The following is a 27547-nucleotide window of genomic DNA, read 5'->3' as shown; positions in this document are numbered from 1 at the left end:
ATTATCGCATTCATTAACAGAAAACACAAGGAGCAGTTAATTCCTTTAATATAAGTGCCGTACAAATGACGTTATGGACTGCAAAGCGATCCAAGACTGCACAAATGTGTCTGGTTATCCTATTTATTAAAACTGATCACTTTGCTACAAAACCTTTAGTGCGTGTAGATTGCATTGACGAACAATGTAAATTTGAGTTGTATGCTGTTCGCAAAATTGCTCTATTAATTAAGACCTAACAGTGCTCACAATTCAATAAGCTTACAAAAGAAACTACCATGTGCTTCTTTGAAAGGGTTAACCAACATCATAGTACAATTCACTAGCGGCAAAATCGGGCACTTGGTACCGGTAGCGATGACCAAATTAAATTATCTTCGGACTTATGGAATTAAACTCACAGAAAACAACGAACTGTTACTATCTCTAATGTAGTTTGATTAAGGTCGAGTACTTTTCGATCAAAACAATAACGAAAGCACAAAAACCAGGTGAAACACCACCGAATTCCACAATAGCCATGGCCCGCGACAAGAAATTACGATTACAGATGTGTGTTTCTGATGAAACTACCTTAGCTCGAGAAACTTCTTTATCTGTGCGAGACTAAAAGTATCAGTCAAAATAACAGGCATGGCATAGCGTTTTTTTCGTGATAAAAAGACAAAAACACGAAGACAAAATGTCACAAAGAATCGGTGAGATTTGTCACTAAGCTATTAAGTACAGAATGCCGTTATTTCTCTACCGCTATGGAAATTAAACGAGAAGGTGTACTAGAAGCTTGACCACTCTAGGCACAACGGTTCAAGGCATAAAAATCCTTGCACATTTGCATAGGTATTTCGATTTTAAAATTGTCACATATAAAACAAGAAAGGAAAAACAAAAAGTATAAATACTTCTAATAAAAATGTGTTTTACAAGCTCAGCTTAATTAAAATTTAAGTCAATTCCAGGCCCTTCGGGTAATTCGCAGTCTTCTGCAAATCAGTCCGCTTGAGTGTTAAATTCGCTCGTCACTGACGCCTCTTTTTGATTGACAAGAGTATTTGACGGAATATCAAGACATCATCTCTTGCAGTATCTACTGTTTTGTTGACGTGACTAAAGCTATTTTTTTTTCACTGTAAAGCGTTCGTTAAGCTCAAGTAACCACAGGGATTCCACTCAGTATCGTCTGAAGTCGATATAGTCCAGTTACTCATCTCCCGTGATGATTGGTTGGAAGAAGAAGAGAGATTGTGAGCAGAGTGAGCAGAGTGATTAGGTGAGGGGAACAAAGGCTGGCCGAGGCACAAGGAGGTTTGCCCTGAGACAAAAACAACTTAATTAATAGTAGTCAAAGAGTAACGCAAGAAATTTAATAGGTTAAAAGCTCTATACCAGGGATGGCAACGTATATAACCGTACGGAGCCAGTATTACTTCCATGAGATTTAGATGGTGACCAGTCTTGATGCAAGAGATGCTACTCCCGACGACAAATGGTGTTTCCCCGAGACTACATGCTTTTTCAAAAGAATGAGAAGCTGCTCCCCTTCAGATTGCTCCCCAATAGGATGCGATGCTGATCCCTTCGAGATGGGGACAAGACATAGCATCCTAGTTCAGGTGTCAATACTCGACACAAGGGTCGCTGAATCCCGAGGGCAGCGCACTTACTACTCAGCCAGTAAGACCTCTAACTAATAAAGACACAAAGCACGTGGTTTCCATTGTGGTCTAACTGAAACTGTTTTCCCTACCTCTCCTTTGGCTTTGCAAAGTGATTCTAGTTCCGGAGGTTTCCTGTAGGACATAAGCCTAGGTTCTGTTATACTGGATACAGCTGTAAGTACATGCAATCAAGGAAAGTTTCAACAACGCGACACATTATTAATGGGGTCCCACATGTTAGTGAGAAGCTAAGAATATTAAATTTTAACAAATTCTGTGTGTGCTCCTCGCTTATGCTGTTGTCATGAGCCCGTATCGGGCCCTACCCTAGATTACAGAAGTAATCATTTCAAAAGGATACAGTCCTTTGGTGTGAGTGTAACCTTTATTCCCTCATTGTCTTCGCACTGACAATTCTTCTTAACTATCACCAACAGAAGATTTGTATTCTTAACAGGTGCTGGGTACACAATCCTGAAAAAAACAGAAGAGAGAAAAAACCGAGAAGAAGGTTATCCAGGTATTTGTGGCAAACTGATGCTTAAGAAAAGTTTCATCCGCCTTTCGGGGCAATGTTTAACGTATTCATGTTCGATGCGAAGACAAAATTTACTAAAAACGATAACAAAACATTTAACGTGTATTCTAAATTGAGTTCATCACCAAAAAAATAGCTGAATTAAACAATTGTTTAATTAACTGAAAAAAAATTACGACAACAGCAAGAACGAGATAAACTATAAAATAATAATCGACTATCTTACCAAGTTAGTTTAGCACAGTTGGAATCGGATTCTTGACAAACCATATCATCTTCTACACAAAAGAGAAAAAAACAGAAGAGGATTTTTTATGATTGGAATAGAGAGGACTGAGAGCGGTGCCCGTTTATGTTGGCAAACGATACGACCGTCCTCAAAGCGAAGGATTATTTTTGAGTAAGTTCGAGATCGTGACACCAGATTTTTCTCGTCTTAAGGGCAGCACAGTCCTTTATCACCATGGAGTATAATTTCTAGTTAAGCCCCTGATCAATTAGCTGTAAAGCCTCACTCTAAACCATCTTGGAAAATTAGCCGAAGTTAATTTTGACCACCATATTCGATAGAGTGAGAGAACTCCTCTCTCGCTTGTGTCACTCGCTTCAAACTGTCTTCTTGAGGATTAACCATTTAACTCTTAGGAGTGACTAACATGTAATATCTAATTTCTCCTTACAATATCACCACTGAATCACTCATTAATGTCATGAGAATTAAGGAAATGATCACCACCTAAAGAAACTTGATTTTTAAACAAATTCCCCTTGTCAGCACCTCAGTAAATGTATATAGAACAGTATGGAGAATATATGAATACTGATGTTAGGGTGTAAAGGGTTAAGGATTAACTCTCCTCTATCTTAGTATATACAGGAACAGCTCCACCTTCCCTTCATATCTGCATTCTTGGTAGCTCTATGGAACACTGTCGTAAGGTAGCCAAAAGCCTTGAATTTCAAGTATACCCAAAAACCAAAAGGGAAAGAAAAAAGCCCAGATGAAGGGAAGTTGATAAAGGTGGAAAAGATCAACGCTGATTACAAACGACAAACTTGAACAATTTGACAAAGACAAAGTGCAGCTCAGGGTTGATGAGGATGGAAAATAAAACCCTTCCAGCAATGTTAAACGGGATTTATGCAAACATCATGTTATACTGTGCCCTGCTCAAGCCACTGGCAATAATCTCTTACCTTTCTTTTCTGTAAAATTTTCTCTTTTGTAAAATTTGAGTTCTTGCGCACAAGGAATTTTCATCTCCTCTTCTTCTTCCGCCAGGGCTAAAAACAGACAAAACAATACGTGAGAGGGAGCAACAACTACCTCTGCGCGGACTTTCATATGTCCAATGAAAATCCTTGCTAGCGTGCTATATCTCTTTCTGACAAGAGTAAACACCGAAAAGCTTCACTAAAACTCACCCGTATTACCACGAGAAAAGAAACTGTATATGTTGAACTGCATCAAAGACCTGCGAAATAATTTGGAGTAAATATTACTTCACCAAGTAGGAATAACCGGGTTTGTTTGATACGTCTAGATACCAAGTTTCGACGCAAACTGCCTGACGCGCGTGAAAATGGTAGGAGCAAAACGTCACTGATTAAAATTTGCATCTGATTAGTTGAGACTGAAGGGTAGCACTAGAACAGTTTTCAATTGAGTATCGAAAGTGACCCGAGTTGCTTTACTTCGCTCTGTGATTGGTCTAGAAAACTCGCGCCATTCTTAATCAACCAATCAGATGCAAAACTGAAACCAATCACGAATTGGTCGCTCACGTTTTCCCGCGCTTTAGGCAGTTTGGTACGTTTTATCTTGAGTTCTCATTGGCTCTTAACGGTATTTTCCTTTCTTCTGATTGGTCGTTGTGATTAGTTTTGTTTTGTTTCACTACACTCAATCGAAAAGCGCACTGAATTTGTAAAACGATCCCTGATTACGTTCGCCAGTCAATATGAAATATGGCTCTACAACGTACAGGATCCACTAGGTGTCGCCATTTTTTAATCCAACAGTCAAGAAAACCTAAGAACTATTTTTTCTCTCTGTTCCAAACAAACACATTGCATCTTACCAAAACACAGTCTGGGTCCAGAATTGTACATACGATGACACTGCAAAGAGAGGCTGAAAAAGGGAACAAAAAATCAGTAATCAAAATAAAAAAGAAACACTTTTACTTCGTTAGACGTGATTTGTTTAAGAACTATCAGAAAAGATTACAAGTTTGTGGTCTTACATTCAGAAGTGTCCGAGCACTGGATACGATTTTCTGAGGCTTTTTGCACTCTCCTTGTACGTTGCTAAAATTAAATCTGCGATAAAAACATGTCAATCCATTAATTGATTTGGTCTGTAATCGTACGAGTGATGAACATCGAACAACCGCGAGAGAGCACGCTCGTTAAACCATCACAAATATGCTCTTAGACAGAAGTCCTGTACTTTATTACTCAAAACCAAGTCAAATTTTGAGAAACAAAATAACCAACCAATCAATTAAGTGTAATCATTACGTAAGATCAGAGTTGGTAAACATTTTTTCGGAAGCAAAATGCCCCGTAGTCGCAATAGCAGCGCGCTCAAATGACAAGTATTGTCTTAATAAACTCTCCAATTACAAGCAATGTGCATACGATGTCCTACGAGTGCTCAAATTGGCTGCTGATCGCCAATGACGGTTGAGAAATTCATAAAGTTTATAAAAAAGATTGAGAAATAAGCCCGTTTGTTCAAAGGGTGGATGGCGTTATCCAAAGAATAAATCGCTATCCATTGGATGAGTTGACAAAACGTACTGTGCTATCCATATGATGGAGATGTACCCATCCTTCGAACAACCAGGGCCTGCAGGACTGTAAACGCACAGCGGAGCAGATGCGTGCGTAACATCTCGCTCTTGCGCGCCAGACTTAATCACTCGCGCTCGGTTGAAACAAGCACCTGGTACACAGGTTAATAACAATATGAAAGAGCCAGTGAGGAAAAGGAGAAAAGAGAGATAAAACGATGACGGCAACACGCCCTAGCCAACAAGTTGGGTGGGGAAGCGTTCATGAAACCTTTGGTGAAATCTCAAATTTATATCCAATGCAATCTCGATTTTGAAATACTGAAAGAATGTGTAGAAACGTACTCTTTAAACTGCGAGTTATTGAGGAAATGCTTCAAAACTGCTCCCTCTGGAACGCCAAAGAATTCTCCAACCTTGAAGAAATAGAGAAATATAAACTTGAAAATGCAACTATCTGGTTCGAATTTCGATAGATCAGGTTGACGACTCTTTTTTACGATAACGTCACAGTACAAACAATTCACGCTATGATCAGAAAGTCAGAAAAATGTTGTGTGACAAAGAAAAATGTTTTGTAACAAGAGGATACCTGTTTGTTGACGAGAGAACAACAGTTTTGTGACAAGAAAATAACTTTTATGCGACAGGTAAAGATTCAGCCTGATCCACTACCTGCGTACCTCATTGTCCTTTTGATTTGATGCTAGTATGAGGCCATCATCGTTGATCAGTCGGCAGTACACCTGGAAACGCACGGGAATTGAAAATATTACACTTTCGCCTCAATAGGTCAATCAGAAATTGTGCGTATATGTGAAATGTCTCTCACCTCTGAATCCTGACAATTGACCTGTAAATAAACATTTAGATTCAGACGAGGAAAATGAAATAGTTTACAATACAAAAAAAAGCAGAAGACATCAGTCCTTCGAAAGAAGTCATAGCTGGATGGTCGTTTCTGTAGATCAAGAAATAGTTACTATACCTCGCTTCCAGCAGTTGTATTGAAGATTTCTTGCATTTTTTCCTGATCAAATTGCATTCCAGCCACTGGTGATTTAAGAGTGGAAAACTGAGTTGGAAGTTTCATGGCGGGTGGTGTAAAGTCTTATATCAGGAGCTTGGTAAGAGAAAACGAGCAAAAAGCGAGCATGTGAAAGACGGTAGGGCTCAATAACCAAGAGAAAAAATAAAGTAAGAGAGATCTCGTTCGCCAAAAGTTTCTCTTACTACTGCGACCGCCGTTCGCTTTTTCGCTCGTCTCCACTTCCTTTGAGCCTGAACTGGGTAGCAGTGTGACGCTAAAGGTATGGCGTTTGGCCACGTTTAATCTGAAGATGGTATAGAATTAACCGAACGGTCTTAAAAAAAGGTATGGATCTGTATACTCTCTTGAACTGAGGTTGCAAACCAATGATAGATTTTTGTAGACCTATCGTTTTTGCAATTCCCCTCTTTCACAAGCGAATTCAGTTTTACCAAAAGTAATTAAGGCCGTTCTCTTAGTCTGGAATAGAGTATTGACATTTGCTGCAGATCACCGGAAAATAGATATTAACGGGAAACAAGATATATTAGTAATAAACTGGGTAAGAGGTTCAAGAGAAAGTGAAAATTATCATGAGCAAACGGGTATCTAAAATTTTCGCCAGATTCTCACTACCAGTAAATGCGAGGTTACGAAAAATAGGCATTTTTTTTTTGTACATTATACTCACCTGCAGCAACAACGCCGTCCTTCACAATAGCAGAACTTGCATTGATGACGATCGATTCATTACTCGCTGGTTGGTTGCCTAGGTAACAACAAGTAGAAGGGAAAAGTAGGCAGGCAGTTTTTGACTTCGCATCATCTAAACATAGCCATTTGCTTTTCATTTCAACATGTCGAGATCATGCCACTTTGTCTGACTTCTCAACGACAACAGAAATTTTATGAAAGAACAGCATAAACGAACCAGTAGTAGAACTACAAGAATAAACATCCACCACATTTTTATTAAAGAGGAGGGGGTGAGGAGCAAGAAGCGATGGGGGGGGGTATGGGGAGCAAGAAGCGAGGGGGGGAGGGAGGGAGGGAGGGAGAAGGGGGTCTTGGGTTAGGTACTTAGGTTTGTTCATCTCTTACAACATATACCTTTGTTTTGTCCTCTGTAGGAAATTGAAAAAACAGTGACGTTTTTTTCTTTTTGAGCATATTGGGCAGCTTCTTTGTAGAACTGCTCCTTCATGAAGTCTCGCGTTGTAAATGGTGCTGCAGACCTACATTGAGATAATTCAGAGAAAAAAAATGCAATGTCTTAGATACACCTATAGATAAAAAATAATGCTGACGTGTGTCTTAAGCTCTAAGTGAAGCACGCACCTTTCGAAAAAATAGAAAAAAAAACAATACTAATCCTAAAAAACATAGGCATGCGTGGCATGCAAGATTTATTTTTTTTGGCCGGGTGGGTTGAGATGGGACAATTTGTGGTACTTAATGTTTTCGTTTTTGTCACCGAAAAGAGCATAACTTTCAAAAACGAAAATATCGCAGAGACAGAAAAAAACCTAATTTATCTTAACTCACACAGATATTATGTGATTTACTGTCTCTATTGTCTAAATAACTCTAAGTTAAAATGGTGGAGTGAACTGTTCGAGAGGTCTTAGAAGACTAAGTACCCCCACCCCTCCCCACACAGACGAAAACAATATTTTCAAGGCTTCAGAAACCCTGTTTTTTTCCACGGTTTCCAGGAAAAAAAGTTTCATAACAAAAAACTAGGAAAAACGTTGAGTATTTTGCTGCTCTGATCACGGGCTGCTACGGTCAGCTGAATTTCTAACTTTTTCTTCGGCCTTAGGAGTTTTAAAACAAATTTAACGTTCCCCAAGACCAAGATAAATGCTCAGAAAAAGAATTATTTCTTGCGTTTTTATCTGCATTTCAAATTTGGCCTGAATTTTTTAAAGATGCACAGACTGCTACGTAGCACCTTTGAAAATTGAGAGCCTTGTACATACCTTGTCTTCAGAAATCTCATAATGCCTCCATGTGTTGCTACGAACACACTGTGAATTTTGTCTCTGCGAAAAGAGAGGTCGTGATAAGCTATGTGCTGACATAGATTTCGTAAGAGACATTTTTGAGGGGAAGAAAACTTACTCTTCCATTTTTTTGGCATTCCATTTTTTGCTTGCTCTCTCTTTCGTCAAATTTGCATCAAAAAGCAAATTTTGCAGCTTATATTTATCACCTGAGACAAAAAAGAGATGACATTAGTTTCCTCTGCTTCCTACGGTACTTAGCAAACAGCTGATAAGTCTTGCTCCAAGAGAAACCAATAAATATTTGTCGCTGAAATAGCTGAATAAGAAACCTAAGAATTCACAAATTATCTTAGTTGGGAGATCATGTATAATGACAGAGATTTCACGCGCTACTCATTTGTCTGATGTGCGATTTCATGCGAGCGCGAACCAAGCCCGTTTGATCCGATCAGAAATCGTTTTTTTCAAATTCTAACAAACGCGCTGAGAAAGTTAAGTCTGCTATCGAGGAAAGTTGCCCACACAATGCAAGCGACCCAGTCTCCGTGGTATAAAGCGACAAGGAGTGTTACCACTCCTGAATCGGATGCCTGTCTATTAAGAGTTATATCCATCCCTCCAGTTCTGCAATCTCTTAGGTTTCTCTAAGACTCTGAGATTTTGCCGGTATACATTAATAATCGTGGGAAAAGAGAGAGGTACTGCAGGAGGAACATGTTCTGCCCGTAAACACAGCAAAACGACCCGACCCGGCCGGCGCTCGAATCCTGACATCTCAACCCGGAGTTTCGCGCACCACCCATCAGCTCCTCGAGTTTCCTAAAACAATCGCAGTTTGCAAGAATAAAATTTTCTCTCTTCCTTCATTTGTAAACCGGCTATGCTAGCTAAAATAAATTGAATGGATGGAATGCAATGAACGGGATGATTAAGTGAATTAGACGGATAGCATACAATTATTGATTCGATTCGTGTCATCGATTATGTCAGTAGCATTTGGAGTTGATGGTTTGTACACTGGCGTCGTCTCCTTTGCAGCCACCGGAGTGCCTCGACATATCTCCCTGATAAAAAAGAGTAACAAAGCTTTTAAGTACACAATAAATCAAAGGCTTTGTTACATAAAGCGCTTGGTGTGGTTTGTGCTTTGGTACTGGCAATGACTGAGTATAGGGAAAAGCCAAAGCAAAACATTCAGGGTCCTTTATGTTACATAATTACCAAGGTGTCCTTCGTGGTGCCCCTAATAATTACAATGACTGAAGGCAATATTCCGCGTGTATTGCCACTGACTACATTTCATATTACAGAATATTCGGAAATGGGTCAGAATCAAAACAAAATCGTCTGTTGGACATTAGGTTAAGCAAATATCAACACTTAAAGGTAATATTTACCGGTCCAAAGAATGGTTGAAAAGTGATGAAGCCCCAATTTGAGTCAGCAAACTCAGTTTTCATTTTCCAGCCATATTTTGCATCGCATTTGAGAATCAAAGTATCGTTATCCCGAAAGCTTATTTCATTACGCTCAAAGACTATTCTTTTCTAAATAGACTTTCCGTTAGGATATTTACAGTTCATTTTGAGCCCCTGGGAGTCTACCTCAATCGGGATGGAACAAAATAACCATCTTGAAAACTCAAAGCTCGCTGCCAAACTAGGCGGGAACTTCGCAGTCAGTCGCGGAGGAATTTCTTTTCTGAAGGCATTTGTTTGCTGACGTCATAAGTGAGTACGATAGGAATATGAAGAACGCACGCGCAATTGTCGCTTAGATACAGTGACACTTGACACAGTCAGGTACCGCTCCTTAAGTTTTAATATTCTAATGACACTTTACAAAAACATAAACTCACCAAGGAGCTACTATCACATCCTCGCCATTATCAGATCTGGATAAATACGTCGCTACATTTGCATCTGCAACAAACAGAAACAATGAAAAACATCACCTCATCCGTTACAAAACAAAATTGTTTGCACAACAAAGATCAGAAGATCAAGCAATGAGGTGACATACCATCGACGTTCATGCCTTTTGCCTGAAGCAATTTGAGACCATAGTTAGGGATAGCAACAGCAGCACTGGAAAATCAAATTTTTCTTTTAATGAAGCAGAAATCATAAGAACATAACGATTCTGAAGAACCTCTCCAAAGAACACTTTCTCTTTTCAAACGATCAAGTCTTGCCGACCTAACGTTAAACGCCATTAGCTTGCTCCGTAAGTGTGCAAAATGTTTTAATAAACTCGTTGGCGATCAAACGATCCGCAATTTATCGAACAAAGTATCGCAATAGCGGGCAGGTGGCGAAAAACTACCCTTTCATGCATAATTAAATGTTCATAGGGGTTTATTTTGTTTTCTAGGGCACCACTTCTGATCCAGTCTGGCCAGGAATAGGACCCAGAATAAGCCCCACTTGATCTTTTGAGTTTAACGCTTACTAATCATTTGAATTACCTAATTTTAAAATCAGCTATCGTAGACTCTACAGATGCGTTCTACAACGATTAAAAATTTGAAGAACTCAACTCAGCGATTGAAGCTTACCTGAAAGATGTATTGTCCACAGGACTGTAGAAGAAGTGAAAATCGTCCTCCAAGCTTAGTCTGAGCTGTACAAATTAAGTGGAAATTTACCACAGTCAAATCCATCAAAGGTAACCTCTGACAACTCGAACGCTCCCATTTTAATACACCAACATCATTCAAAAATACTGACAAAATGTACATGCAAAATTTGAAGCAAATCTCTGGTTTTTGTTTTTTTTTGGTCACGTAGTAGTAACTGAGTTAGTACTACTTAGTCTTAATCGTTGGCAGGGTATTACAAAAGTCTTAAGAGTAACTAATTTAAGTATTTAGTGTAGCACAGCTTCAAAAAGTCTGGGAGCAGGCGCTGCTCGACGCGCGTTTCTTTGCCCACGAAAAGATTTCAGACGAGTAGAGAATGGATGCCGGAAGTCGGGAAGTGCTAGACCTCAGACCTGTAGCCGACTTGCGTTCCTTAAGGCCTCATCTTTATCTACGGGCAGGCTAATTATCAAAAACAAAGACTTCAATTTACTCATAACATATGTAATCACAATTACCTTGTCATCAGAGATCAAGCGATTTTTAAAATTCATCTTTCCAGTCACTCGATCAATCATCTCGCGCATAAGCTGAAAAAGTCACATATAAAATATGCATTCAAGGGCTCTTTGTTGTTGTGTTCACCAGCTAAACAGACAATTATGATCAGCTATATGATCACTGCTAGGAGATAGCATCGCTACTTAATGCTATCGCTCTTTATTTATATGCACTGCACAAAACTATCGTTAAAATCATAGGGAATTATAAATTATCCAAAAGGGGAAACAGAAAACTACTTGGAAAGCACATAAAACCACGAGAGAATTAGTATGTCTAAGAGTGGAGTCGACTGAAAAAAAAAACAACTTGAAAATGCTGGTACAAAAACCGCTCCGTGGCCTCCTGGCAAATGCACAAGAACGATACACGCTCGTGAATTTAAAAGTATGGTGGAGTCCTAAACCGGTGTTCCAGATCGATCCAAAGCCTTGTAATCAGATGCTTTCACGACTTGGTCTTGTATAAAGATTGCTCCAAAACTGTCCAGTCGCCCATATTTCATTTCAAAAAGAAAAGAAACCTCGACTGTGTAGTTCTGTTCAAGCGCGTAAGCAACGCCTAAAACTTGAAAGAGGACTCTCCCTTCGTTAACTGCTTAAACGATAACAAGAGAACAAATCAGAGAATTGACTTGTGTATCTGTCCCTACGCATTCAGCTACTGTTTAAAGACAAACTTTACTTTCCACATCAACTTTGTTTTCCACAGTTCGTTTTCCAAAAGTGGCGTCAGCCTGGATTGTACTTCCTTAACCCTTTAACACCCAGAAGTGATCAACATACAACTTCTCCCAATAATATCCATACACTATCCAGAAAGCAGGTAATAAGAATACTCAAACTTATCAGGCAGAAGTTTTCATATTGATCTACCAAATTCTCGTAACTAATTTACAAGGAAATGTGTAGCAGCTAGAGGGGAGAATTAACAATCAGATCTTGGGAGTTAAAGGGATAACGCACGCTAAAAAGGCTGTTAAGCCCTTTAACACCCTTTGAAAATGCTGCACTTATAAACGTCAAAACCACCGTAGTCCAGTTTTCCTACACAGACGTACCTTCTTGGCACCTTCCTGATTGTATTCCACTTCATTTAGGGCAATGTTCGGGGGATCTTTCTACACAATGACAAAAAAAAAATAGAAAAAAAGAACAGATCATGTGAGTAACACCGTTAGTAACAAATCTAACGCAATTCTGATAGAGATTTTGTTAGCACAATGCCAGGAATTACGTATATTTCACAATAAAATAAATTTCCAAGTAAGAAAGGAGTTTTGTCGTTTATTCCTAGACCCTAACTTTTTCTTGCTCGTTTACTGACTCAAGTGATTATCAGAATAATACAGCATTTTCTTTCATTCCATTTGTTTCTCCCTCAGAAACCTCAGTAAAGAACCACGCAACCATTTTGAAAATTAGTTACAGCTTCTCTGTTCTAACCATCTCATATAGAGTAATTCTTGCAAGAAACAAGACTATTCACTCGTTTGCAAATGAGATAGCACACATCTCTAAAATGTCCTGGGTAATACAAGCTACATCATGATAAAGCAATTTTCAGTTGAGTGCAGAAGTAAAGCCTGCTTTTCTCATTTTTGTTCAACTCAGCTATGTGATTGGTTCAGAAAACTCGCGCCATCCTCTCAACCGCGGGAAAACGTAATTTACCAAGTCGCGATTGTTTTAGTGCTGCCTCTGATTGGTTGAAAAGGTGCCACAGGTTCTTGGGGCCAATCATAGAGCGAAGTAGACCAAAGTACCCGGATGACTTTAGACATTCAATTAAACATCTTCCAACTGTAATACTACATTATCAGGTTATTGCAGAGCAAATAAACGCTTCGTGTGGAAAATATGATAACAATCATGAACAAACAATTAGCTCCGCACTAATAAATCTAAATAAAGCATGAATTCCCATATTTACCGCCTTATCATAAAAGACGATTTTGCTAGACGTAAACCCCGTTTAAGAGTGCACTCAACGTCAATTTAAGACCTGTAGTGGTCTTTTTAACTGGATTTTAATCCTTTATTCAGTTTAATATTTAGTGCTGGTTTCTTCTATAGACTTTCTGTGTTACTATGATACTTGCCTTCTCTCTTTTCTTCGTTCATGAGAAAAGTATCATAGTCACACAGAGACTATTCAGAAGAAGCAGCACTATATTTTAGAAAGAGTGTTACGTAGTTAAATCAAAGGAATGTTCTCGATGAAAAATACTCTGCACATACAAGTCACTGCAAGGTTGCCACTGAAGTTGGTTCTATCATTTCATCGAGGTTTTTAAATAATAAATTCCTTGAACTTTTCCCAAAATGTTCAAGACGAAATATATTTCAATGAGTAAAGCAAAATCAAATTACAGTAACAAACTCCGGCACTTCTTCCCCACATGCATACATTAAAAAAAATGTACAATAAAGTGATATTGACTTTTCTTCAAAAGTTTAGTAAAAGAAAACACTTTTGTAAAGGTCGCAGAGATCAATCTCCGTAAGATATCACGGCACTAAATGATCAATCTCCTCGCAACAAAAGTCAACATTTTCAAGGGTAAACGTAGTTTTGAATCTCTCTTTTCTCCTGTCACTAAGATCCACTAATTCTCCATCAAATTTTACCGATCATTTTATCTATATTTTCAGAGACAGAATGGAAAAACTGTTCCCCTAAACAACACAACTGATAATAATAATAATAATAATAATAATAATAATAATAATAATAATAATAATAACAATAACAACAACAACATTAGTGGTAACGATGACTTGATTAACCGTAAAAACTGAGACGGTTTCTTGTTGATAATTCGTTCTATTCTTCCCACCCAGCATCACCCTTATAACTCGGTGATATATTGTACAGCAGGATGATATGATTCGCTTGCAGGAATGGAGGGAAATTTCATTATCAACAGTTCATCCTTGGAAGTAAGACAACCTGCAGTCACACTTACAACTTTGTTATCAGCCAATTTTGCTTCTTTGGGCGGTTCGCCATGCTTCCTAACCCACTTTGACAAAAATCAACAAAAGTGAAACAGAATGAAAACTGAAGTAAATTCATAGAAAAAATGAGAATGAAAGGCCCAGTAAGCGTAGAGAGAGGACTTGATATGTATGCATCCACTTTTAAAAGGGATAGTTCAGTAGAGATGATGAAGACTGTGTAAGAGGAATGTAGACTGGGTAAGAGAAATTCATCGAAAAACTGTTGCCTATGAAGGACGTTCGACAACCACGAAGGACGTTTCGACAACCACGAAGGACGTTTTGACAACCGCGCAGACGTCACAGCAACAGTCAAGAAAATATCTGTCAGTCAAATGCCATCGGCATGGTTGCTGAACAAAGTCGGTACGTTTCTAAAGAAACTGTGGTGCTGCGTCGGTGACGGTGTTACAAGAAAATTTGGTTTTATCTCCTGAGTTGAAAAAGCAAATTGGCTACCGCAAGGAGTTTTTAAAGCAGATAAATTTAGCAAAGGCAAGAAGAGGCTTAAGATAACCATGCATTATAAGGTCGAATAATCTTTTTTTCACAGCTGGAATGATCACTTTGCGTCAGGGTTCATTTGACAAAGAAATGTGGTCAAGGATTTTATGTTTCAAATGGAAACATCTTCTAAGAGAAATGTCTTAAGCTAAGAAGAAACTTTTTCTGTTTATTACACAAACAAACTGGTAAAAAAGAGTTATAGTTACTCTTATTTTATGCGCTTTAATACTTCAAATAAAATTTCACCTCTTTACCATTTACATTACTCTTCGTACTAAAAGTTACTCTTCTACATAAGCCTTCCTAATATACATACAATAATGCGTCTTACATTTATTCTGTTATCATAAATTCTAATACTTTAATTTAACATAAAAAGAGCCTTATGTAACAGTTAAAGGTAGATGAGGCACAAAAGGAGAGAGGGATTCATACCTTCTTATTGAGGCCTGGATGGAACACTACAAAGCCATTGTTGTTTATTGCAAAGCCATACCCATTCACCCCGACCTGAATATGAGAGGGAACAAGAGAGTTTGGTCAGCCATAATAAACGGGCATTTGATCATCAATAATAATAAATAAATAATTGCATCCGGAATTTAAGAAACTAACATCTTGAGTAATGAACGTTTTCGGTTTAACAGTTAGTTATCATTCTGCAGAGACCAACCTCACTCAATGGGACAGTGCCCTCCAGTTGTGGTAATGGCATATCTGTTCCCACCACTCCCAGCAGTTGTCCTTTATCTTCCTGATATCATGTAAGTGATAAAAAAAACAAAACAAAACAAAACAAAACAGAAGACCAGTCATAAGAGGCCTTATGTATGGTTATTTCAGAATAGGCAATTTCACCCCTAGGCCTAAAAAAAACCTGAATAGAAGAAAAAGATGTTCCCTCCTATAATAATCCTTTCCTGTAATGAAAGTTAGAAATCTTTTCACAGAACGTATATGTCTTTCATGCAAGCACTTTGAATGTCAGGATATCAAGAAAGGTGCATTCTTACTCTTCACACTTTTGATTAGCTCAGTAGCACGCTGATACATTAGACAACGAGCAGGCCCCTTTTTCCCGGCAAAGTCCGTCGTCCAAGTCAACAAAAGTCATTGGAAAAAAAAGGGGCAATACAGTTAACCCACCGCGCGGAACCCTGTCCTTTTCGTGCGCCTCACCCCAAGAGTTCCGCACAACGCGCTAACATATTTTTTTAATTTTTTCACTGATTTTTTTTACTTCACGCTCGAAGTCTACTGATATTTGCCAGGACCAAGGGGGATTAGATTACACTAGGTGATCTCATTTTACATACAGGACTGGTGATGTTAAACACTGGAGCCACAAGTGTGATCATTAAGCCGAGTCCCTACACATGAAAAATAACAGAACATAAGAAATTTTGTCAATCCGCTCTAAAACCAGAAATACAGTTTCACAAATTTGTACAGTTTCAGGCTCAGGTGTACCTACCACCCAAATGAGATTAAAAAAAAAAAAAGAAAAAAAAAGAAAAAAAAGAATGGGAAGGGGTCTTACATTTACAGAATGGATGGGAAATAAAGGGTTGGTAGGATGTTTATCGCATGAAAGAAAAGTGTTGAAAGAAAATGCTGAAAGAAGACCAGAAAGCAAAAAGTGTACCCTCTTACACACTATAGTAAACTGAAGGTCACACAGTCATATGTATTTCACATCTTTGCAAACTGTAGGGCAAAAACATGTATTCTGTAGGCGCACAGAACGAGCTAAGCCAGTGTTTCCTTTAATATTACAAAAGATGAGATGCACCCTGTGAAAAAAGTGATCTACAGCTGTAAGACCTCCCAATAACCATTGGAAACTATCTAGAATTTAAGTAACTAAACAAAATACAGCTCACCAGTTGATCAAGGTAAATTGGGGTCCAGGATGTGTCTGGTCCACCCTTAGCAAAGGCTAATGGACGACTGAGCACTGATACATATGACTGACAAAGATAAGAAAGAAAAGATACATTTTTAGACAGTTTCATTCGTTGAGAAAAATAAATGTATCATCTGGGTTTGATTCTGTCTTTATAACAAGGATTGCTGCTCTGTCAATTTAAAAATTAAATCAAATAAACACATGATGGTGACCTAGCTACCTCATCAAATTTATGCTTTAACCACTAAATTGGACAATCCATGACACTTACCAGAACTTTCTCCCTGACATCTGAGAGGGTTTGTATATAAAACAAGCAACCTTTGTTCAAATAAAATTAGAAAGTACATTACTCTGTTTATTCAGAACATTCTTTTTTTAGAGCTTTTAAATATTGGCTTTGTCAACCTGACTGTGGAACAGTCTCAGGTTTGCCAAGATCATGTATGACCAAGAGGCATAACCCTCTGAACAATTTGAAATTTCTCCCTTGTTCCCTTTAAATTCCGAATTCTGCCCAGCTTTCCCTACTGATACCAAGGCATAATGGAGCAAGAGTTGCAAGCTTGATAAAAGTTGGGCTGTAGCATTTTTCCAAGCTGGAAAATTCTTTAAAATGCCCCTGTTGCCTGAAAGCTATGTCAAGAGATCATCAATTCTCTAAAATCAAATAATGTCGCTTCCCATATTTTCCAAAACCACTGAGAGTCATAAGATACCTCCATTAGCATCGGAAATCTCCTTCAAGGGCTCAAACTTGGCTCCTTTTTCACTCCCAACAAGGTAAGTGAAAACATGGATCTGTATAACAAATGAAATGAAAAATAATAAATAAATAATGATGAAATCCGCATTTCACTACATTAACATCGAGTTATTTGATGAGAATTACATATTTGTCAGTTACAGACACTTTGTGGTTCTAATTCCAAGGATGCTGGAATGGACACCACAAATATGCAGTCATGAACCTCAAACAATTGGGCCCTGACATCAACAATGTTTCACTTTTTTAAATATTTTTAACTCCTAAGATCTAGAGAAGAGGTTTTGTTTTTTTGCTTCCTCTGAGGTTTTCAACAGGGCATCATGAGCTGTCATCAATCAGAAAGAACCAGCCCTCACTCTCAGGATCTAAATATCAATTCTCTATACTATTTATTGCACCTATCTTATCATTTTAGTTATGAGAATTGGGTGTTTAATCAAACAGTATCACCTACTTGACATTTCCTTTCTTCTCATCTCCTTCTGCTTGAAAATGTGTTAATATTGTATTTGAAAAATTCATTTTGGGTTGCTCTCAGGAGTAAAAGCCTTAATTAATTCTTTTCAGCTGATAATGGTTCTTAATTTTCTATTGTTCTTGACAAGGATCAGTAAGTCTACTGATTTTTATTGATAAAATGTGCTAACCTTTTTATCTTTGTTTTCCTCTCCAAATATGTCTTTACTTAGTTTGTGTTGGCTGTCCTCCATTCCATCAGTGAAAAGAACAATTGCTTGTGTACAGTTTGATGATGAAAAATTCTGCTTTTCTCTTGAGTCCTATTAAAAAAAGGAAAAAAATAGCAATTTTTTTTTTCAATTACTCTTGACATGTGACTTAAACCAGTAATTCTAATTATGACAGGAATGATTATTAATAGGACAAAGAGGCAAACAAGGAGGAAGAAGAAGACAGCACCAGCTAAGGAGGGCCGGAAAGCAACAACAGCTGTAGATGAGACAAGTTGCTAGTAATAATAATTATGCCAAGAACAGCAATCATTGTAATTTTAACCATAATAATTGGGTGTGGAAAGAGGAGAAGTATGAGAAGGGGATAGCAAGTTGTACAATAATAAAATTTTCAACCATCAGATCTGTAAAAGCTTGCAGTTGTTTAATAACAACATTGTAATTTGTACCTAACATGAAGGAAGATTAAAATAAATAAGTTTCCATTCTCCCCATTCTCCTGCTGCATCAGATTTATACTTCATTATCAAATATTACCTTCAACACATCAATAGCTAATTGAAATCCAGTACTGGCTTTTGCAATCCCCTTAGCAAAAGTATTTTGAGGAATAAACTGCTGTAAAAACTATTGAAAATAAAATGGATAGCAATCAATAAGAGTGTGAATGGTGTGGATATACAATATCAATGTAACTGACAACCAGTTGGATCTTGGAGTTCTCTTGCGCATTTTCCATTTTCCATGTCAGCTATATACTAAATTTGCTCATGGGAATAATAACACTTAAAAGCATAAAATGTTCCTTACTAATAAATAACTACCATAACTATCAAATTTAACTGTCCCAGAAAAAGTAGAGGCCAAAAAAGCTTCCTCTGAATAAAGATCATTGTAAGATGACAGAAATTGAACTGTTAGTTTTCAAAAGAAAATGTTAGTAAAGAAAGAGCAAAGTCACAAACCTTTTTATTCTGGGCAGTGGCTTGCAACAGTTGCCTGCTGCATTCTGCAGTAGGCTAAAAATATAACAACATTAACAAATGACTTCAGTCTAATGTAACTTAGTCTTTCACTCAGGAACAGGCTTCCACCCTTTTTCAGGGTATTAGCAAGGTGATATGACTATATTGGTAGGTTTAAGTACTTTTATGTTAGTTGCATAGGTAAAGTAGTGTAGGGTTAGAATTCTGCTCCTTCTATTGAAAGTAGTTCATTATCTTTTTTTGTTTTGCTAGCAATGCAAATATTTTTACCAAATTAGGTGAATGATTTTTGTTTGTAATATTTCATTCCATATTGTATACTAAAATTGCAAGATGTTTGGTGGGAGGGAACTCCCCTACAAATTTAACAGTTGTAGTAAAGAATAATGCTTTTAGTTATTTGATTCTGCATCACCACAACACATAACTCCATGTATAATAAGCCCTTGCAGATTGCACAAAACAGTTTGTATTTCATCACCACAGCTTTCTTGAGAGGCAAATTATCTTATTATGAACAGGTATCATGATGTACACCAGTCTCTTAAATCTCATTTTAGTACTCACATCAGTAAGCAATAAAAGTGTTAGAACTATTCAAATATTTACCAGGTCATCATTTGGTATCCTACTCCCATCTTTCGTCAACTGACACAACATTACAGGTTCTCCTTCATACTAAAGAAAAACAGAACTTAAATTAATTAATAATCACAAAACACATGATTGTACTGCACATAAATGTAAACTTGCCCTTAGAAAAGAAAAGAAGTTTTATTAAGACTTTATTTTTCAAACACTAGTAGGATAAATTGTAACAATTCCTTTTTTAAGTGTCAAGTTTGATTTTTAATTATGGAAAAGCAGCAACAGAATGAAAGTTTCTGCTTCTATCAAATTACTTTTTTTCAAGTTAATTAACTAAATTAAGCTTCTGATTTATGAGTCACATTAAGTTACTGCATCACATTTTACTTAAAAAGTGATTCAGAGTTACATTTGGCAGTTTTATATTCATATGGCAAAAAAATCAAATTTACAGTATTATAAAGGTTACTGAGAGGGAAGCTAATTGTTTTGAATATATCTCTTTTCATACTAATGTGAGTAAATTTATGAAAATCAAATATTAAAAAATGTAATATAGTGATCTCAAAACTGCATTTGAAGCAACTTGATACCTAGTATTGTTATCAAGGGTTTAGCTGGAAGTTTATCAACTATTGTATTTATTTTAAAATCACTCACCACTGCAACAATATTAACAAAGTCGTTTTCTTGCAGTGTTTCAAGCAATGACAATGATGCAAGTCTAAGAATGGACAGTTTTCGACCAGCCATACTGCCACTTCTAATGTAACAAGATGTAACAAGCAGTCAGAAGACAATATATTCACCACTTAAACAAAAAGTATAGGACACTAATTTTGTAATTATTTTGAATATAATTAAAATATTTATTCATTAGATTTAATCAGACAATCCTGCTTACTTTACACTGACAATCAATTTGGTGAGGAAGTAGATGCAACTCAGAATTACTGTTCAAATTAACAACTACATGGAATTACTGATCGTGTATTAACATAATTATATAGATGAGAAAAAGTATAACAAAAGAGATAGGCTTTAAATTAGAGTTAGATTAATTAAGTACATTTAGATTAAGTTTCAACTCTTGATAATATGTACAAATATAAATGTTGTGATGAATGTGCAATTTTTTGATTTCTCAGAAAAAGGTCTTTTATATTTCCATTCCCATTAATTTACACATATCTTTTGTTTTTCCAAGTACTATTTCTACACCATTATTTTTGCACTTTATGTAAATTACAGAGCCTTTTATATATCACGCATTACACCCCTTTTTGCAATGCGTGATCTATTTTGTGTTCAGCTATGTCTGAAGTCTTTCATGTCTTGTACATTCCCTCAGCCTTTGGCGAATTTTTTGTCTCATAGTATCTTTACATTTTTCACCCCATCTCATATGTAAGTACATTTTTGTAAAAGTCTTTTTACTGTAACCCCATTCCTTAAGAATTTACTTCTTCTTCACATCCCCACTTAAGAGTTAAATTGAATCCTGAGTAAATGTGTGAGTGAAGCTGGCCCTTGCTCCCACAATAAAGTAAAATATTTTGACCAGCTTCTAGTCATCCAGTGTTCAAAATGAAATGAAATTCTTACAAACTATATACTCACAAGTCCAGCACCATAATTAAGTCTTTCGGTGCACTTGATCCTTGAATATACCTATCAGTAAGAAGACAAAAATTATTGCTCAAGCCTACACTCATAGGCTGTACCATGTAGTAATTCATACATGCTGTTAATGTATGAACAGGCTTTCAAGAAACTGGGCTGGATTGTTCAAAACTGGGTTATGACAATCCAGCATTAGTGTGAAATCTGATTTTGGATCTGAAAGCCTTAAAAAGAAAATCAGTATAATTCTTTTTGTCTAGAAAATGATTACTGGATGCTCTCAAAGGGATAGGGAAAATTATCCCAAAAAGGCTTTTGAACAAAAGAAGAAAAAAACCCAGGTTAAAATTTAACCTTTGGTTGGGGAGCGAAATCTCCTTTGAACAACTGGGTGCAAGCCAGGGATCCAAACTTAATTTTTTAGGGGCATCACTTGGCAAACTAAAATAAAAAATGGTCAACATACTTCAATGAGATAAGCTGAATTTAATACACACACTTTATTCTGGTTCTCATTTTTCATCTATTGCTGGTACAGACGCACAGATGACAATCCTTTAGGGAAGTTAAAGCTAAATCTCAAGACTTAATATTTGGACAACCAAAGAAAAAAATGACAACAGAGGATCCTTTTTTTATATATTTCTCATAAGCAAATGTTGAATCTAACTTCAGACCATAAACACTTAACCCTTTAGCTCCAAAGATCTGATTGTGAATTCTCCCCTCTACTTGTTACACATTTCCTTGTAAATTAGTTATAAGAATTTTTTGTTGGATCAAGATACCACCTTCAACCTGATAAGTCCGAGTGTTCTCATTTCTGTTTGCTTGATAATGTATGGATATCATAGGGTAAAGTTAAATCACTTCTGAAACTAAAGGGTTATTACTGTGTAACAACTTTGCAGCTTGCTACACGACAGCTGACAGCATTGGAGAACAGGTTGTCAAATTAGAGACTTAATTTTGCAGCATATTTAGTCAAAAGCTTTTTGCTGCTTTTCATGGTATTTGAAAAGATTCCAGCTTGGATTGTTACCGGCGGGTGTTTACATGGATGTAAATTAATATATCCATAATGATGCAATATACGTATTTGAAGTTAAATAAAAGGTACAAATTTTTATTACCAGCTGCGTCTTCTATTGTCGTAGACATCTGTCCCACTATTCCTCCACTCAAAACCTGGGAATCATAAACAACTTTGGATTGATTATTTTGCTGAGTTTGTCCAAACCATGCATCACATCATTTCCCAGGCTAAAGTTTGACTCAAATCATGTGGAATAGCAGTTGTTGAATGTTTACCCCAAAATTGAAAAAAAAAAAATTTCTCATGGTAACTTATTGATATCTTGTTGTACCTTAAATGTACATTAAGGATCTCAGAGAGCTTGGGTTTGCAGGCTTTGAAAAGAACAGCTACATAAAATTTAATATGTCCAAGAGTCAGATGGGATCAGATGGGATGCAGAGAACTATTCCCAGAGCAAAAGTGCTATAATTTTAAAGTAGTACTTTTTCTGGATTAGCACCTTTTAGGCTACCACACCTTTCTCTGACTCCCTTTCTTGAAAAAGAGCAACCCTTAACTAGAGAAGAAGGGTTTTCTGGATCAGGTTTGGCTAATCTCTAATACTGGGTCACAAAAATGAAATCATTAAAATTGCAATCTAACCTGGATACACCCTGTAAACTCCATCAGAGCTTCCAAAATACTGCCACAATAGTGAAGGGTCTTTCTGTTCATTTTCTTTGAAGTATTTATTCAGTCCATCCGTCCAATTAATGGTATTGAGAATTTTCACCCCTATTATAGAGAAGACAATTGTGCAATGACCACAAAAAGAGAGGGAGAAGAGAGGAGATAAACTACAGGTTGAAAAGTAAAGAAACACCACTTTACACCTTTTCATTTTGGTCATTAAAACTCTCTTTCTTCTGACTTCTTTTGCTCTACACAAGAAAAACTAAGCTAGAGAAGGAATCTGAAATTCTTTGTCACACTTTAGAACGGATACCACCAAACAAAGATAAATCCAAGACAAATCCAAGTATCCATAAAATATTCACTCCAAAACAACACTACTAAATAAATATTCATGGCATGAGTCAAATTTTTAGACCTTTCAGCAATTGGAACATCCCAGAGTTAAATGGAATGTTTAAAACTCAGCCACAATGGTTACTGATGACCTGTTCCTGCCAGGAGTTCCTCAATTCTTAATGTTCAAGCACAGATTGTCTAGTGCCTTTAACTACAGAAGTAGGTTACAGAGGAACAGCTTTGATAAGCTCAGACTGCACTCACCCCTACTGTAAACATCAGTTGGTATGTGTACAACACTGCTAGACTTGTTAATAGCAACTTTATCAGAAAACTTTGGGTCACTTTCCAGAGGCAAGCCTGTCAGCTCCTTAGTGTTAAAATACTCAGTCTGAATATAAAAAAAGAGAAAGATCTAAATACTGTGTCATTTGCTGATCTAAAGGAGCAATTAATAGAAAAGTGCAGAAACAAATGCCACCAGCTTGGTTACTGCATTAGGACACTCAGGGAAAAGGATGACACTAAGACTTCCTTTGAGGAAGCAGGAGTTGAACAGGCAAATCTGAGGTCATGAAGGAATTAAACAATGATGGAGAAGCATGGTGGGACACATCCCTGACCTTGAAGCCAAGGGATGCCGATGAAGAAAGGAGGAACATGAAGAAATTATTTTAATGATCAAAGGTAAGGCGCTAAGAAAACTTTGTTATTTTTTCTTTCTTTTTTTCAAAATCAGCCTTGACCATACCTTCTGTATATGATAAGTATCCTTCAAAATATGAATTTAAAATAAATAATAAAATCATTTGTGTATGATAACTAATTTTAATGCCTGGCTACACAATCTAAGTACAGCATGATTCTGAAAGTAATACTGGATTGAGCAGCTTAGGTATTGGCATACTCTACTACTTTTAAAATTTTCTTTTAAAAAATTTGTTTATCTCCTTCCCTCCCCCATTTAAATGTTGCCAGGTGGTAACAAATCCTCACTAATTTTGAGCAACCCTATTTGGGTTGGGGGGGGGGGACTTCCAAGTAATTTACTACAGATGAATTACATGATTTCCTTTAATGTTAATCCTATTGAGTGGAGGGTTGTACACCACCCAGAGAGGCGAGGTGTGCTAATTTCTTTTGCCACTCATTCTACAGGATGGAATTGAAAAAGATGCAAACCTGTTCAATTTCAGATCCAGTCTTGTAAGTGTAATTCTTTCTGAGTTCTGCAGCCTTTGAAGCAAGATTCTACTCCAAGGAAAAATCAAAGTTCCTATAAATATGAGCTCTAGACTGGACTATCAATAGCCACTAGGATATGGATTAAATGTGTGTTACATTTTTATCCTTTTAAGGAGTCCTTCTGGAACCTCCTATGTAACCATTATTACTATCTGAGGGTGTTGAATGCTAAGGATTGAGAGCATGGAAAGCATTTTCTCCAATGTAATTTTGTTATCAAATATTTGAGATGGTTGATGATAAATGCAAATTCCATATTCAAAACAAAATACATGTCACCTCAAAAAATGGCAACTTTCACCAAAAAATTTCAAAGCTTTATGGCCCTTGAAAAAAATTGAAAATTTTTGCCACGCCAAAACAAAAAACTTGACAGAGATCACTCTTAAATTCTTTCATTAACCACTTTGCCAATTGGATGACGAGTACTGTAATGAATGCTTGGTCTACACTTGACAAGATGGAGAGTATTTCATTAAGGTGCAGTGAAATAGGGCTTTCAATACTCTTGGCGGATAAAAGATAACTGAGCCACAAAATTCAAGAAACACTTCACATGATAATTTCTGGATAACAATTGTTAGGTGTCAAATCTCCCAGCAATTCTTTTTCAAATAATTAATGTAAGACTTCTTAATTAGGATTTCAAAATTACAATAATAAAAACACAAATTTCGGCTAAAAATGTCCATGCAGTTTCCGCATTAAAAATCATACCCCAGTGATAATATTTATAGATAAATTTTTCCTCTCTATGCTTTTCCAAATCCGTAAAGTGAAGAGGAGAATTCGTTCTAAAGCATATTGAAACAATCTAACTCAATTTGGCCTTGATATAATTCATGGCCGGCATATCCATCGCACACTCGAATTTATAAGTTATTTGCCACTGGCGAATTTTGTTTACATTTTGAAGAAACATTGATATCAATAAGGAGACAAACAATATAATTTGAGCGAAAAGTGTAGTTGGAAATACGGTTTGAAATACGAAATGCTAAAACCAAGAAATAGAAAACAAAATTAAAACACCTATATATTTTTATTGATATAAGCTGCGTTGACTTAAAAGTCAGTTAAAAACATGAATTCCAATCAACTCTCATAAAATTTTTAAAGCCCAAGACTGAAGAAAACGCTCAGATCTAGAAAAAAATGGTGATTTCTTTTTATTGATATCCTTGGGTTAGTATCCTACATGCCTCAAAAGATGCATTATTATCTACGCCCAGAGTGCTTGCACGGATGCACGCAATTCGGACAAGAAAATCAAATTCTCGTAAGCTGCCTATTTAAAAGACAACAAATGGAAGCAAAAAGTGGTCAGCTTAAAAAACACATCGCCTTGGACTCTGCGCTAGCGCTTTTGGGGCGAATATCGAAATTTACAATCTAAAAATAAAACTAACACTTTACGCCACACTTTTACTAACTACCGTTTACCACATGCAACTTGATCAGACGGCAAAATTTAGCGGAAACTAACCCTGATAGACTCAATCTTTCCTTGCAAAATACCCTCCAGGCGGTGTTTCATCTTCTCCGCAATCGCACTTCCATTTCTATCGGTGGTCGAAAGCTTTCTAGATTGATGGTAGTCCTACGACAGAGATGCATGCACGAATTTTTCACTTCAATGAAGAGGAATATTTTTTGACGCGTGAACCAACTGGTGAATTTCGAAGTATTGTTTCCGTTATTTAACAGTATACAGAAGCAGTTATAAAAAGCGTGAGTCACAGAACAAATGCAAACACAACACACTAACCTCTTGAATTTTGCTGTACTGGGTGGTATTGTTGAAGAACTCAGACAGCACTCTTCCCAACTCATCCGCCCAAGACTTTACACTGTAGAACAAAACAAAAATCCCCTCAAGTTTTCGTTGCAAAAAAATTAACACGCTTGCCGCATTCTCTAAGGCTGAAACTTACTTCTTAATACTGAGAGATCCAGCTGTTTCAGCCAGGACACAAAAGACACTGAAAAGAGCGAGAAGCCTTGTTAAATTGACCGCCATCTTCATTCACTGTCGCCAACGCTATTTATATAAATTTGCCAGCCAAATTCCCTTGGCTCAAACGCCGTCACTTATTAACATAGTGTTTGGGCTTTCCTAGCAGCCATAATTGCCTCCCAAAGACAAATATGGTAATAAAGTCATTCATTTTTAAAGATTTTTTGCTGTCATCTGGCAGGTGCAGCGTAAAGATCGATTGGCGCACCAAGAAAACGAATTAGCATGTGAAGAAGTTTCACGACTTTCGAATGCCACCCTGTTGGTTGCCATGAAACCAAAAGGCAAGCCAAGTATTTTCTGAAAAACGCAAAGCAACGGTCTCATCACAAACTGTCACTTAAAATGACTTTTCTCACATCACTCTCATAAGTACCAAGGCATTTTCGATCGGAATTATGCTAAGTTGTTAGGTATGCAATTTTCCTCGTTAAAAATTCACACGATTTTGCTCTTATGCAAATTTTAGTATCATTAGAACTTTGTATAATGAAGTGTGTGCTTTTTATCTCTGTTTTCCACTGCGTTGTAAACTTTTAAGATTCCTTCCTTGTTTTAAAAATCGATCACAGTGCGCTTAAATTAAGCCATTCAAAATTAAAGCCTTTAAATGTTGTCCTTTTCACAGCCAAAACACTTGAAAATTGCCATTTTCAGACATTTCAAACGAACTACTGGTCTAGTTTTATATCGATTTTCCTCATGGTCGGCATACTCCAAAATACCTGCAAAATCCTCCTCTCCAAACAGCAAAACGTATTTCCGCAGATTGCCGCCATTTTCTAGTACGAACTCTGGGTGGAGACTGGGCTCGAAGACCCGCGACACTCGCGTAATTAAAGGAGAGAGGTAAACAAAGTCCCGCAGCTAATAAAAAGTTTGTGGAATCAAAGATCACCAGGAGTTTTTGGTAATCAGGACAATATCTTTCTTATCTTGATCTCACTGGGAAAATTGAGAAAAAGATTACCACAAGGAAATATG

The 27547-nt window shown here is 37.0% G+C and overlaps 1 protein-coding gene across 2 annotated transcripts; it reads right to left on the bottom strand.

The window, feature by feature from the left end:
* Positions 1 to 30: 30 nt before the first annotated feature.
* LOC113673264 (voltage-dependent calcium channel subunit alpha-2/delta-2) lies at positions 31 to 27536 on the bottom strand. 2 transcript variants are annotated; one of them, XM_089191351.1, is made up of 41 exons: positions 27289 to 27536; positions 26315 to 26396; positions 26033 to 26146; positions 24484 to 24552; positions 23566 to 23692; positions 22933 to 23064; positions 22385 to 22439; positions 21249 to 21299; positions 20289 to 20391; positions 19650 to 19718; positions 19020 to 19073; positions 18592 to 18681; positions 18010 to 18141; positions 17313 to 17394; positions 16865 to 16914; positions 16568 to 16654; positions 16001 to 16054; positions 15358 to 15438; positions 15120 to 15194; positions 12236 to 12295; positions 11133 to 11204; positions 10591 to 10655; positions 10056 to 10120; positions 9892 to 9955; positions 8988 to 9097; positions 8149 to 8239; positions 8007 to 8069; positions 7135 to 7259; positions 6716 to 6793; positions 5983 to 6047; positions 5827 to 5847; positions 5678 to 5740; positions 5340 to 5410; positions 4443 to 4518; positions 4278 to 4330; positions 3622 to 3671; positions 3394 to 3480; positions 2423 to 2474; positions 2020 to 2132; positions 1748 to 1830; positions 31 to 1312 (listed from the first exon to the last, which is right to left on the bottom strand). In XM_089191351.1, exons 3-41 carry the CDS (start codon positions 26081 to 26083, stop codon positions 1205 to 1207), a joined length of 2997 nt encoding a protein of 998 aa, XP_089047477.1. In that variant the 5' UTR covers positions 26084 to 26146; positions 26315 to 26396; positions 27289 to 27536; the 3' UTR covers positions 31 to 1204. The 2 variants fall into 2 exon arrangements, with proteins under 2 accessions (XP_089047477.1, XP_027045452.2); XM_027189651.2 differs by lacking the exon at positions 27289 to 27536 and adding an exon at positions 26481 to 26971 and having other exon boundaries at positions 110 to 1312.
* Positions 27537 to 27547: the final 11 nt, after the last annotated feature.

This window comes from Pocillopora damicornis, chromosome 13, assembly GCF_964200805.1.
Source record: "Pocillopora damicornis chromosome 13, jaPocDami1.2, whole genome shotgun sequence".
NCBI classification, from domain to species: domain Eukaryota; kingdom Metazoa; phylum Cnidaria; class Anthozoa; order Scleractinia; family Pocilloporidae; genus Pocillopora; species Pocillopora damicornis.
Note: the sequence above shows the minus strand (reverse complement) of the source record. Positions and strands in the feature narration are given on the sequence as shown.

Coding starts and splice junctions, on each gene's coding strand:
- LOC113673264 (XM_027189651.2), bottom strand. CDS start 26,572: ATGAAGATGGCGGTCAATTTAACAAGGCTTCTCGCTCTTTTCAGTGTC. Junction 24,553..26,032: donor GAAAGATTGAGTCTATCAGG/GTTAGTTTCCGC, acceptor TCCTTGGAGTAG/AATCTTGCTTCAAAGGCTGC. Junction 4,519..5,339: donor AATAACTCGCAGTTTAAAGA/GTACGTTTCTAC, acceptor TTTTTATCGCAG/ATTTAATTTTAGCAACGTAC.